At 39.1% G+C, this 14,531-nt stretch overlaps 1 protein-coding gene across 1 annotated transcript; it reads left to right on the plus strand.

Moving 5' to 3' along the window:
* Positions 1-483: 483 nt before the first annotated feature.
* On the plus strand, positions 484-12,746 carry GGH (gamma-glutamyl hydrolase). Its single transcript, XM_015855745.3, has 9 exons — positions 484-636; positions 911-1,025; positions 1,934-1,984; positions 5,266-5,350; positions 7,127-7,265; positions 7,611-7,717; positions 7,822-7,912; positions 8,953-9,090; positions 10,461-12,746. The coding sequence occupies exons 1-9, from the start codon at positions 507-509 to the stop codon at positions 10,580-10,582; spliced, it is 978 nt and encodes a 325-aa protein (XP_015711231.2). The 5' UTR covers positions 484-506; the 3' UTR covers positions 10,583-12,746.
* The last annotated feature ends 1,785 nt before the right edge of the window (positions 12,747-14,531 follow it).

The following is a 14,531-nucleotide window of genomic DNA, read 5'->3' on the forward strand; positions in this document are numbered from 1 at the left end:
ACAAGAGCAGAGTAGAGAGGGACAATCACCTCCCTATCCCTGCTGACCACCCCCCTCCTGATGGAGCCCAGGATCCCATTTGCTTTCCGGGCTGTCAGAGCGCACTGCTCTGGTCTGGACACAAAACTTCACACGGGCAGAACAGAAGGAACAATCCTCTCTCTGCTGGGCACCCTCTAGCGATGCAGCCTTCCGGGCTGTCAACATACACAGCTTATCTTCTTAAGCCACAGCGGCAGCGAGAAACAGTTGACAACTCAGCCCTCAGCGCCAAGGCCTCTGGGAAGCCGCAGGGGGGTGGGCAGATGCTCCCTGCCCTGCCCTGCCAGGCCCTTGGCGGATGCATGGCCACCTCCTCCAGCTCAGTGTGAGGAGAACGGCGACCAAAGGGCCCGGTGTGCCCAGTGCCCAACAGCCGGCGGGGAGACCGGCGGGACTCCATTACCCAGCGTGCCCCGTAGCCAGTCGCGGAACTGTCAGCTCGGAGCGGCTGCTGTGGAGGAGCCATGGGGCACGTAGCGGGGCTCGCTCCGCTCCCGGCCGCCGCCGTCGTCCTGCTCCTGCTACGCTGTTCCACCGCCGCCTCCCTCGCCCAGCGCGGCCGCGAGCCGGAGCCCAACGAGAGGCCCATCGTCGGTAAGAAGAGGCAGGGGGTGGGGGGCGGCCGTGTGGTATCTGCGTGTTGATCTGCCGCACATAGCTACTAAAACCGAAACCGTGCGGGCTTCTGCGGTGTGGAAGTCGCGAAATGGTGGTTTGGACTGTGTAAGCTCCAACAGGTGAAGTGTTTGTGGCTGAAACCTGCCTGCAGAGCTGTGTGTGCTTCAGCAAAGCCTAATTATTCTTTCTGCACCAAACAGCTGCGTGCAACGTTTTTTATCGTGCTGATTTTCTCTCTTGGACCTGTCAGGGATACTGTCACAGGAATGTCACTTTGATGCCTTCCACAAATACGGGAGTTCCTATATTGCGGCTTCATATGTGAAGTTCTTGGAGTCTGCTGGTGCCCGCATTGTGCCCATAAGGTGAGTTTTATGTCCCTAGAAATGAGTAACGGTTAACATAAGGTTATTGGAGGCACAGGCAGCACTCGTGCTGATTTTCTGAGTGCCAGTCTAATGTGTATTGCCAAACAAACACAAACATCTGGAGAGATACTATCGTCACATTCTGTCATCCTAGAACTGAAGTAATGGAGGAAGGCTGTCCTTGAAGAAATCAAAGTCCAGTTTTGCTCAAAGTGCGGGTTGCTAGTAACCCTGCAGTGTAATATTTTAGTTCCTGAGTGAAAAGTAATAGAGTAAGTAGAACTGAATGTGTTTCATAGCCAGCGTCTGGCTCTAGAGTAGTAAATGCACTGTTGTTAGATGTTAAAGTGTGAATCATACAAATGACATTAATAGAGATCAGAAAAACCATAATTGGATGTACCCACACAGACCAGTAAGGGCAATGGTAAAGCTCCTGAATTTTAAGCTAGTGTTCCTCATGTAGTTGGTGAAGCTTTCAGAATGGTTGTGACCAGAAGTTTTGCTGATCACACCTTGAATGGATGCTTCCAGTTTTCTAAGCATAGTTGGATACTGCAAAGCTGGACACCAAACATACCCAGCTTACTCATTTTGCGTGAGTGTAGAGCCATCGTACTGTTTTCCTGTTGTTTACTGATCTTTCCACCTGTCAGTCTTTTCTGAAGAATGGGTGTGACCAACTGTTTGCAGTTCTGCACATCTTGGGATCAATCAGAAACCGGAGTTGCCAGTTTGCAGGAAATAATAGCCACACCATTTATGTAAATGTTAAATTTAATGATCGGTTGCCAGGGGTCTCAGAGCATCTAATCCTGAACCGTATCTAACAGGTTCCTGTTTATATATTTGTGGTTAAATACTTATATAGAATGTGTTTCGTAACTGTTTTCTTGGTATTTCAGATTAAATCGTTCAGATGAAGAGTATGATAAAATATTCCACTCTATTAATGGGTAAGTTTTGAGCATTGTTTTTCTTTTAAAATACTGATAATTCTTAATTTGTGATCTGCTGTTTTCTCAAGTATGTTGTCTATCTGCTCTCTTGAGAGCTTGTGCCAAATACTGTGGACATATAAATCTGTTCTAAGACAGAGCACTGTTTCATCCCATGTAGATCTGCTCCATTTTCTTCCATTTGGAGCATGTTGGATTATTTGCAACACTGTCAGGATTCATGTTAGCATTCTCCAGTGCAGGTAGTCAGAAGTGGAGTGTCAGAGGTTAACAATTGGTTTATTCTTTACAAGTGAAGTAGGTCACTTCCTTTTTTTCTTATTCTCCTTTGAGTGATCACCTTGATTTTGAAATGTAATACCTCTTGCTGGGTGTGTCATCACTCAGCCTTCTCTGCTCCAACCCTATCTTCTCTTTTCTTCTATTCTCTTTCAGTACTCTCCATAGTTCCTCCATCATCAAGGATTCTGGTTTCCATTCTCTTCTACCCTTTTTTCTTTGGGTTCTTTCTTGAATGGTCCATCTTGCTTGCCATGATTCTGAGGCTTAGGTCTCTGTAGGGCAAACATATTGTTGTTTCCGCTGACCTTGGTAATGGTCCCATGTCTCCTTTCCACATTTTCCATATGTGATCAAGCTTAACACTGTTTTTAATTGTGATCTAAGGAAAATCAAAACCTTTTATGTTTGTCTTAGGCTAAGATCACATTTTAGAAGAACTACATCAATTGGTGCTACACTTCAGTGTTTGTTTTTTTTTTGTGTGTGTGATTCCATAACATTTTATTGGTCTACTTGGAGTCATGAGATTAACATCTTAGACCATTAATATTTCCATACATTTTATGTAAATAACAATATTAATCACCACGACTAAAACTTGAACGTTTAGACCAGTGGTTATCTGGAGAGAGCTGTGTCATCTCATGCCCCACAGCATTCCCTACACATTAAGATATGGGTCTTCAGAGCGTTCTAGAAAAAGGAAGTGTAAGGCAGTTGTGTTCCCCGTGTCTCTTTGTACTGGAGACAAAATGAGTAATTTCATCACTTCTTCATGACTGCCACCCTCTCTTTTCATACCAGAAGGACTGTGAACAGTGGAATGTCCTTTCTACCCCCCAGTCTTTGTCAATGCTTAACGGAGGATTAGGCGAGTAGATCTTGTTCTCTCATCCTTCTGTCTTTGCTGAGGTTGATAGTTGGGTCTGTGCTATGTAGGTGGGTAAGAATGATCTATATTTCCTCTCATTACATTCCACTGTCAGTTCGTGGCTTCCATTCTGCAGTTGTGTATAAGTAACACATGGGATCTATGGGAGGAAGGACTCTATACTGTGGGAACTTAGTATAAGAAGGAAACAAATTGATGTTTCATGTTGTAAGACCTTAGCTTGAGGTTCTTTGTAGTTGGAAATTCTTTATTATTAAATGCTTTCATCTTAAGACTGTGAAAGTGACTATAGCAGAGGTAGAATTTTATGAGCGTAGCTTAGTACTCCTGAGACAGCCTTTGAAATTCATGGTGCATCAGCACTAATCAGTGAGATTGTAGAATACAGGTAGCTGCATTTCGACCTACCTATCAGAATAACAAGCCATTATCATTGTTGCTTAATGATTTACTTCCGCCTTGCACTAGCAGAAATGTCAGTTGTTTTTTCTGATTAATGTTGGCCAGTTTATGGTGGTTTGAACAGAAGGAACAGGTGAAATTCATTTCCCACCTCCTCCATATGAGGATGACCGTATTTGTCTAAACAAATTCCTGTAGAAATCTATAATTTGTCCTGTTTTGAGAATATTTTCGGCTGTATTCATTTTTTAAATTAGAGAATAAATTGATTTATGTATTGAATACTGCTCCACTTTTCCACCAAATGTTTGATGGCTTTTGTAGGATCCTGTGCACTGCTTACCTTGAAGGAAACTTGAGGAGTTCAAGCGCATACTCACTGACTTTGTAGATGTTTGCTGTTATACGGAATGTATCACTGAGATACTAATAAGTAGCTAGAACAAGTTACAAATTACCCTTTCCATAGCACAGAAATGTTGAGGAAATCCTCATGTTTTTGTGAAAACTCAGTGGCTGATGGAGGTAGCTCTTGTAAATCCAGTTGAGTTCCCACTACAATGGGTTAGAAATCACTTGGTTATTTCAGTTTTGTGGATAGCATTCCAGTTTTAGCTGGGAGAGACTTCATTTACTTACTTTTAGAAGTACTTGATCACACAAGTCATCATTTGCACCAATGAGACCTGTTAGACTGTATGAAGTCTTTTGCTTTTGTGATTTTAGTAGTTGGGAAGCCACACAGAGGTACAGGGTTTGTTGGGTTTGTTTGTTTGTTTAATTTATTTTTATGGAGGAAAAAGATTGCACACCTTTTTTTTAAAATTTTTTTATTTTTTTTAATTTTTTTTTAATATTCTCTGAGATTACGCTGTCTTATTTAGCTAAATTAGATCTTCTGCTATCAAAGGTTACAGCCAAGTATACCTTTTCACCTTTAAATGGGAACTTTTTGATCTGTATTATCTTCCATAAGAAGGGGTAACCAGTTTCATAGAATCATAGAATGGCCTGGGTTGAAAAGGACCACAATGATCATCTGGTTTCCACTTCCCCCCCCCCCCCCCCCCAATGTTCAGGGTCGCCAGCCATCAGGCCAGGCTGCCCAGAGCCACATCCAGCCTGGCCTTGGATGCCTCCAGGGATGGGGCACCCACAGCCTCTCTGGGCAACCTGTTCCAGTGTGTCACCACCCTCTGTGTGAAAAACTTCCTCCTAATCTGTAACCTAAACCTCCCTTCTCTTAGTTTAAGACCACTCCCCCTTGTCCTATCACTATCTGCCCTCATAAACAGCTGTTCCCCTCCTGTTTATATGCTCCCTTCAAGTACAGGAAGGCTGCAATGAGCTCTCCCTGGAGCCTTCTCTTCTGCAAGCTAAACAAGCCCAATTCCCTTAGCCTTTCTTCATAATTTTTTCTGTACTTAGATGAAACAGAATGAGTTGAGAATAGGATTTTAAAGTCATAGGAAGAGACAGCTTGGTGTGAGGGAGGGTCTGAAATTGCAAGCAATTTCTATTTCTGGCTAGATCCTCCTGTTTATGGGAAACCTTAGATATCCAACTCTAGATTTCAGAAATGTAGACGTCCTAATCGAGACCCTTAAAGCCACTTTCTGACTCTTCTCTTTACACTGTCCAGATTTGAATTTGATCACATAATTCACTGTTGCTAATCATATTCTTGGATGTTGCCTTTCAGAGTACTTTTTCCAGGAGGTGGTGTGGATCTTAGGACTTCAGAATACTCCAGGGTTGCTAAGATATTTTACCGCAAGGCATTAGAGGTAATTACTAAGGAACAGTCTGTTCTTGCTGTCACTGTTCAAAGATCAAAATGACGAGGAGGCTCATATTCTCAGTTTCCCACTGGCTTCCAGCATGTTAACCATAAGCCTGACAAAAAGCATCTCATTGCTAGCTTCTGCTTCAAAAACTCATTTCAAAGCTTAAGATTCAGACACCTGACGCCCCCTCATGTTATATGTGGTATCGTTGTCTTGAATTCCAGTTCTTTATTCAGTGTAACCAGGGGCTTCATTGCTGTTTTGAACCTGCAACAAAGTAACAATAAAGGTATCCAAAAGTACAAAGTATCCACTGACATTAAATGCTGAATAAAAATCCACCTAAACGTAATAGTGAGAGTCTTATAAATAAGGCTTAGACTTGGAAGGAATTCTAGAGCCGCTCTCAAACAATCCAATCTCCAATTGTATAACATTAAAGCTTCTCCTAATGTATATTCTACTGTCACTGAAGCACCTTTATTCCTATATGTAAGTAGATTAAAACACATCTTTGAAGGTACATGTGAAATGTCTACTTCAGTGTGTTACTTCATTTCCAGTGGCTTGGTAGCTGTAAATAAAGCAGATTTTTGAAGTTAACACTGATTTAACTTATAACATGACAAAAAGCTTGTGAAAGGTGGAGTTAGTTATTTTTTATTGCTAATCATTAGCTTTTTTTAGGAAAAGGTTGAATTTTCAGGAAAGCTGTTTCTTTCAAGGAACATCAGGAAGTTTAAAAGAAAATTTAATTCTCTCTGAGCACAAGAGATTCTTCTTTTTTTTTTTCCTAGATAATAAACACATTTTGAAGTAAAACTTTACTGTCTTGTAAGCGTGTTGTTGAAAGTAATGGAGATTAATTGAACTTTATACTGAATTAGTAGGGCTTAAACTTTTACCAGATTAGGAGGTGTTGATTGGCAGTGAGGAATTCCTCTCTGCTCTTGTCTACAGACACAGAAAGCCCAGGCATCCATAGAACCAGTCAGCTGCAGCTTAATGCACCAGTTTCCTACTGCTTGGTCCCTGTGATGTTAATGTTGCTATTCTATCATCTGTCTCTTGTCCTTATTCATAGTGATGACTCATGAGTCACCTTCAACCTGAGTCTTAGAATTTTATAAAACTAGTAATCTCATTTCTCTCTACAAGACTGCTCATGGTGTAAAGTGCAGCTTGGGGTGGTGGTTTCTTGTGGTTTCCTGTTAGCGTTTGCAGGATTATTATGAAGTTCTATTGCCATTTCACAACAAATTATGTATGTCATAAGTTTAAGACCAGAGAGGCAGACTTATTGGTTGATACGTGTACTTACAGTGACTACAAGGCTCCCCCATCACTGATGATTGTGTATTTTAATATTCCTCTTTTAAGACCTGATTAGCACTATGAAATATTAGCAGTTTTATAATTATAAGGTGAGCTACCATAATCAACAGTACACTAGCAGAGATGTAATAGGCTGAATGTTAAGGGTTTTTTTAATAGATACTTTCCATCCAGATATTCCTTGTTTTTTTGTTTTGGTTTTTTTTGTTTGTTTGTTTGTTTTATTTTTTATTTTATTTTTTAAGTTTTTAAACTAAAATGAAGGCATTTGACATGTTTATTTCAATTGCTGAACTGTTATAGCTGTTTGGTAGAGTCTGTACTGCTGTAGTAGTTTTATTTCTTACCTACAGAAGGAAAAGTGAAAAGAGCAGGAAGTTCTGTTGGTTTTTCTTTCTGTAAAACTTCAGTACTTTATTTTGTTGTTTGTTTACTTTGAAGGCTAATGATAAAGGAGATTATTTCCCAGTATGGGGAACATGTCTTGGACACGAGTTGCTGACATATCTCACAAGTGGTGAAATTTTACTTGTTAATACCAAGACAAATGGTTTTTCACTCCCTTTGAACTTTACATCAGGTGAGAAATCCCACTACGTTTCATGACTAAGTTTTGCTGAGAGGTATTGTGGTTTTGTTTGGGAGAAGTACACAAGGCTGAATGTTTGGGGGGTTTCTGATTATTAAGTACTTTCTTATTATGTTGTCCAAACTTTTTTAAAGTCTGCAGTTCTGTATTTATCTCACTGATTTTGTTTCCTTGCAGTACATTCTTAGGTTGTAAAGTTTTACCACAGAATCCTGAAAATTTGTTTTAAAGTGGTGTTTTATTAAATGTGTTTCCTATTCAGCCTGTTAGCAGCTTGAGTAATGGGCAATCTCAGGGTTTTTTTTGTTTTTTTTTTTCCCTTTTTCTTTATGACAGCTGCAAAACACAGTAGATTATTCAAGAATCTTCCCACTGATTTGTTTCATGCCTTTGCTAATGAGCCGTTGACATCAAACTTTCATGTGTGGAGCATTTCCATGGAGGTAATTGATCATTTCACCTCACAAACATAAATGCGTTATCTCTGTCTAAACTAGAAATAAAGGAGCAGATAACACATCTTTATTTTCTTTCCTCCTTACTGCAGAATTTCACAAAGAATGAAAAGCTGTATAATTTCTATAATATTTTGACCACTAACACTGATGATGAATTGGAATTTATATCTACCATGGAAGGTAGGAAAATGAATTTATATGACTGTATCAAAGTACTTATTCTGTGGTTTCAGAGGTGTGCTAGAATTTATACTGATTTGTAGTGCAGGTTACTGCTATAATAACAGGGTTGTTATTATACCTGGCTCTGTCTATGCTCTGGCTGTGATAGATGTACTGTTAGCAGAGAAAGTTTTTCTTTTGAGTACACATTTTTGAGCTTAACTACTTACTTCTTTCACTCACTATTCCCCTTTGTGATGTGCTATGATACTTTAGCACTGGAATTTTCCAATACTTTGGTACTAAGTGTATAGCACTCATCCTGTAATAGCCTAACCCCTACTGTACCTCTGTTGCATCTTGATTGCTGATGGTCTGTTTATGCTCGCCTTCCTGTGATGCTTTATTACCCATTTGAGTACACGGAGAACAATTCATAATATTGAAATAACAGCAATATCTCTCATTGCTTTGACACCAACAACACTGGTAATTGTTCTTCTCCAAAATCCTTTTGCATTCCCTACCCGATGTTACATATGTCTTTTACCAGGCTTGCTCCTTGCTCATCTCAAAAAAAACCACATATTGGCTTTATTTTGATTAGTGCATAACTAGCAGCTCTACAATAAGGCCCAGCTGTCAACCTATGGGATTCTTCTGTATGACGTGCTGGCAGTCCTCCAGAAGAGCAGGAGAATAGCAGTTTGATCAGAAGACCTAATCAGGCTAATGATAACATGTCCTGTGCTTGCAAGCAGTTTATCACAAAGCAGTTATCAATCACCTGCTTTGGCTTTGTTTTTTATGCAAGACTTAAAGACTGGCTTCTTCTGGGCACAGACCAAATGGGAGCTGCCTCTGTTTTGACTGAGTCTTCAAGGAGATCCTGATGCTTGGTCTGTTTCAGCCTGCTCTTTAAGCTTTTGTGAAGCTGTTGATGAGTGAGGTTTTTTTGTAGCTTGTCTTTTGACTTTGTTTTGCAGTAAGACTAAACACATCACTCTTAATGTATAGATCTTGCTTATCTGCTTTGATGGAAAATGTGTTTGTTGCAGCATACAAATATCCAATTTATGGTGTCCAGTGGCATCCAGAAAAAAATCCTTTTGAATGGAAGAACTCAACAGGCATTCCACATTCCTCATCAGCTGTAAGAGCTGCATATTACATAGCTGACTTCTTTGTTAATGAAGGTAAGTTTATGGTTTGTAAATGCGAGTCAACTACTTCTTACTGTTTCTGGAAAAGCTTACTTTGCAACGTTTATGGGCTTATAAAAAGTGAGGGATACTAGAAGTAGAATGGCTTTGTAAAAGTGACGTCAAAAGGCTGGCCATTCTAGCAAAGGTAGGCCAGATCTTTCCAGCAATCTGGGTCAAAAGTCTCGCCTGTGCAGTGATGTTCTTTCATTTTGAATGATCTCAGTAATGTCATATCTTCCCTTGCACAAAGACTTTAATGTAGAAAAAAATGATCCATTCATAATTCTAGACGCTTCAGTCTAAACTTCTAAACTGAGTTACCTCTGTAGTCTGTTCACTGTAGTTAAGTACTCAAGAAGTATGGGAGTACTTAAAGTGATTAAACTTGATTATACATTTATCAATTTTTCCTACGCCATTTTGCTGAAATACTGGTTACAGGCTATTCATTGAGATGTCTCAATTGACTGAGAATATAAAATACATAATCAGTATTTGTACTGTGTTTGGACTCTACATTTTACTCCTTGACTTTCGGAGCAGGTCGCCCAGTGAGGCTGTGGATGCCCCCTTAGAAGTTAAACACTTAGAAGTTTAAGGCCATTTCCTTGCATACTGTTGTCCTACACTGTTTTCCACAAAGGTAGAAAAATCACATGAAATTCCTTGTCAGTGTCCATAAGCTTCCTGTATTGTATCTATTTTAATAAGATTCTTACGGGTTAAAAAGGGAAGATATAAGATACATCCATATTATTGATTTTGCAGTGCAATAGTTGGACATTATATATTTTCTAAGCAGAGGTAGTTACTCTGGCTATTATCCAAGTAGATGTGGCAGCTCTTCTCGTAACTCTCCTTTCTGTTGAGATACAGTGCATATGAATCTATGCATGTACGACAAAAAATGTAAACTCTCTTCAACTGACAAAAATTAAGAAAACATATGTAAGTGTATAATTAAGCCATTCATTTCATATCATTTTCATATCCCTCTGTAATTTTAACATGTGTAGAGTTGCCAACATGACAAACTAGAGCAGGATTCAGTTTTTATTCTCCTTACAAACAAAGGCAGTGTTTGCACTGCATCTCTCAGTAGGATGATGCTCTGATGCATTTCTTCTAATATTATGAATATTCTTCTTCTATAGCCTGGATTTTAAATTAAAAGTTGCATTTCTTCCTCCTCATTAAGGAAATACGGCTCTAAACAACTTTCTCAATCTGTACCTTAATGATTCTTATATAAATTGCTGTAATTTTGTTTGCTGTTATGCAACACAGAATAACTTTGCTAACAAAGATACTGTCGAGGCTGATAGCAGTGAAATGATCTGTACTTCTGAAATGTTTTACAGCCCGGAAGAGCCTGCACCGTTTCCCCAGTGAAGGTGAAGAAACAAAAGAGCTGATTTATAATTATACTCCAGTTTATACAGGAACGTTTTCTTCATTCCAGCAAGTCTATTTTTTTGATTGAGTATCCTGTAAGAGGTGTGGCATTGATATTGATAAATAGAATTATTTGCCTGCATTGCATAATTAAACTGATTTAATGCAGTGCACGTGACAGAAAGACAGAATAATTATCTTATTTTACAATAACTTATCCTGTGTTTCTTCTGTACTGTAGGACCACTAATCTAAAATTTTACATTCTAGATCATAATGGCTGTCTTGGGTTATTATTTATTGCTGAAGAAAAATACCTTTTTCTTCTGGGAAAAGTTTTTTGATTTTTTTTCCCTATGAATTTGGACATTTTCAGGTTTAGTATGAGGAAAAGCACTGCATTCTCATTTCAAAATATGGAGGTTGTCTCTGTAAAATGCTGTGTGCTGTGATAGCACTAGAGCTTTGGGTATATTGTATAGTAAAATCCTACCCTCTTCATGTGATTTAACAAATGAGACATTGGATCTTGGGCTTGTAAATTTGTCTATGTAACCAAGTTCTTGAAAGGGATTATTTTGTTATTTGAAAACATTGTTCAAAATCATAAGTAAACGTGATAGCGAAGAGGCACTGACGGGGTGTGTTATACCTGGTTCCTGAAACTTTGTGTTGTACATTCACTGCTGTTCAGAAAGAAGATACCTTTTGAGGGCTGTGTAAGTGTGAAGATGCATTTTAAAATAGGCATTGCAAATATCAGGTAAAATAAGTAAGTGTGAAGAGCATAGTTATGTTGTTTCCACTTTCCGTTCTTTTTAAATTCCATTTATATGTATTTGAAGAGCCTGTTTGAGAGTAACTGGAATCAGCGGACAGATAGGAGATACACACAAAGAAACAGGTCTTTAAAAGAATGTAAACCTAACTTCTGCTTTATACACATCCTAACTTCTTCTATAGTTACTGAGTAGAATTCTCATTGTAATTAAAGGTAGTTTTCCATTCAGTAGAGACAGTAGTCTACTTGTGTTTTGTTGGATAGTTAATACAGCTGGAATTTAAAAAAAATGAATCTTAGAAACTTAGAAACAACTTCAATGTTGACATAATTTTGCATTTGGTTCTATTAGTGAAAATTTTATATTGTGTACAAAAACTAAGATGAGACAATCAACTATAATTTTACTTTACCGCACAGTTTCCAAACCACGTTAACAACAGTGGGGAGTTTATGAAAAAAAAAAAAAACAGGTTCATACCTCAGCTCTGTTTTGTAGTACCTTAAACTCTCCAATACAACAGGCCAGAAGCAATGCCTCCTATTTACTTATATGGATATGACGATAGGTAGATACAAAGGGCAGAATGTTTCCTCAGGAATTCAATTCCACCCCTTTGCTTCACACTTTCATGTTGGATTCCATTTTGTCAGACTGCCCCTCTGCTGCCATGTGTCACACAGCAATAAAATAATGGGAATATTGGTGGGACCAATAACCTCTACTGCTGTACCACTACCATCTGCCTCTGATGTGGAGCCATGTAATAAAATAGGAGGCATTATGTTCAGAGCAACCGTATCTGAATAAAGCTGGTACGTTTCTCAGGGTTTTTAATTAAAGGACTCTCTAGCTTGTTCTTTTTGATGAAACAGCTGCGTAATATAGAGAATGTGAAAAACATTAATTAAAATAATATAAAGAAACTCTAACTGTGACTACAGTATGAACACTGCTTTGTAATCACAAGCTTAGATGTGTTACTGTGCAGATTATTTCTGCATTTGCCAAATTCACTGAATTGAACTTTTTCACGTGAATAACTTTATTATATTAACTATATTTGTTGGTTCCTGAGTAGATCCAGTGTAAAAGGACACTCTTGCTCTACTGTTGCATATAGATGTGGCAGCTGAGATGAGATACTTACAAACAGAGTCTAGCCATCTGTTTCTTATTCAGACTGAGTTCTTTAGAATAACTCTTAAGGATTTGCCTGAGTAAGAAGGGCAGGATTTAGCCTTAAAACAGGGACCAGCTTGGCAAATGAAATATCTGCTAACTGCTGTAGGAGTAATTAGTCCTTAAGTGTGCAACTTCAAGGAATGTTGTGTGTAATATGGTAAGAGAGTGGTGTATTTATCATGAACTTGTATGTCTTCCTTTTACATCCTTTATCTTGTAAAGTCCTTCTTGGTGCTATCAGTGGTTCTTTTTACTATGATAGTCTAAATAAAGTTTATTCAAGTACGTGTGCATTTGTGTTCTCCTGTACATACCAAGGATAAGGCATTAATGTTAACTGACTTTTTTTCTCTCCTGTGTTTATTATCAAAGCAACAAATCTTTATGATTTTCCATTACTGAACATTCTGTGATAGTCACAAGTGGGAGGCTGCTCTAACCTGTGTCCACTTGGCATGGTTTTGGGAACCATTTCTCTGTTGTAATGGTGAATGTGAGGAAGCTGTGATAAGTTAGTCCTAGAAAGTATGCAGCCATCAATCTCTGTTTCCTTCTTCCACTTGGCACTATAACTAGAGTAGGATGAGAACATTTACCTCTGTATCTACTGACTTTCTGAAGTCACTTCATTTCTGTAAAACTGCTGCACATATGCTATATAATACCTATATACATTCACAAAGCTTCTAGTTGTGATGGCTAATTTTCAGTCTAAGAATTTACTCTTTTGCTTACTGTTGACTAGGTGATAATCACACTGGAGCCAAATGAGGGAATGCTGAAACAGTTGGGTGATCTATGGTTTTTAAGTGTAAAATGCAAGTGATGGAATAACATTGAAGTTTAGTTTTCACTGGAAGTAGGTAAGGCAGTTATTCATGTGATCCAAGCTGAGTGTTTCTGTTGTAGATCATTGCCTAAGAATAAAGAAAGGTAAAGGGCTGCCCCACCAGCTATGACAGAAAAGCTGGCAGGCTGGTGACTTCCTTTAGGGGGAAGTGAGTAAGAAAAGCAAAAGTAGCCGGGTAACAACAGCCAGGGTCAGCCTCAATCTGGCGGCTGCTAGACAGGTCTGTAGTGACTGGTCATGTTCAAGTTCAAGCCAGCAAGTTACATCAGCAAGTCAGCATCAAGACAAGTGAGTTCTATGGCAATGCACAGACATACCTACAGCACAGCTCCAACAGGGCCCAAAGCCTGAGCTCAGAGACACTTAAACTCATCTGCTGAGCCATGACTCAGAAACTTTCTCCAAGGCTGCTAATGATCATTCTTGTACAGACTTTCTGCAGCAGGTTCATTCCATAAGCACGATGTCAGAGCTGGTGTTGCATGGACAGCTCAACCACTGTGAAGGTGAGAGGTGGTTATGGAGCTGGAGTGTGTTCTCACAGCCCTGAAACTCCAGAGATATAAACAGAGTAGCTGCTATCTGAAATTCAGTGAAATGAGGGTTTCTGTTTATTCCTTAAAATACATTTTCCAGTCAAAAAAAGAGGTGTAGGGATCCAGAATTTTCTGCTGCCCACCCAACAGAAGGCTTAAAGATCTCCTTAAGACCTTTCAGTAGGCCTTTTTTTCCTGCTCTCAGTGATTTACAACATCATTTCATTTTTCAGAAACTAACTGGTACTTTTCAAGATTAATGCTGGGGAGAGAAGAAAAGGAATCTGTGTCCATATTCTCAGCTTATTCAGTGTATGGCTTGTGAACTTAATCTTCTTGCTTACTGCAGTGTAGGGGAAAACCAGTGGTCAGCAAAGTAACCACGTGTCTTACAAATTATATTGAAATGTCTTTCTAAGTTTGAAATTGTTTTCAGTGTAGTATTCCACTTCTACCACGAGATGGCCCACGTAAACCAGTAGTTCATTTGCCATTTCTTAATCAGGCATGATGGTGTATGGAAAGCCGAGTTATGTTAAATAGGATACTTAATGTGGTATCTACATATGCACTAGGATATTGAGCATGTGAGGGAAGACTGGAGTAGACAGAATAAGGCAGGCATGACTGGCCAGATTAGCAGAGCAGGAGAAGAGGAACTGAGCTGGGATTAAGTAATAATTC

Source organism: Coturnix japonica, chromosome 2, assembly GCF_054131305.1.
Source record: "Coturnix japonica strain WE chromosome 2, WE-NBRP24, whole genome shotgun sequence".
NCBI classification, from domain to species: Eukaryota; Metazoa; Chordata; class Aves; order Galliformes; family Phasianidae; genus Coturnix; species Coturnix japonica.

Coding starts and splice junctions, on each gene's coding strand:
- GGH (XM_015855745.3), top strand. CDS start 507: ATGGGGCACGTAGCGGGGCTCGCTCCGCTCCCGGCCGCCGCCGTCGTC. Junction 7,266..7,610: donor CCCTTTGAACTTTACATCAG/GTGAGAAATCCC, acceptor TCTTTATGACAG/CTGCAAAACACAGTAGATTA. Junction 9,091..10,460: donor TGACTTCTTTGTTAATGAAG/GTAAGTTTATGG, acceptor AATGTTTTACAG/CCCGGAAGAGCCTGCACCGT.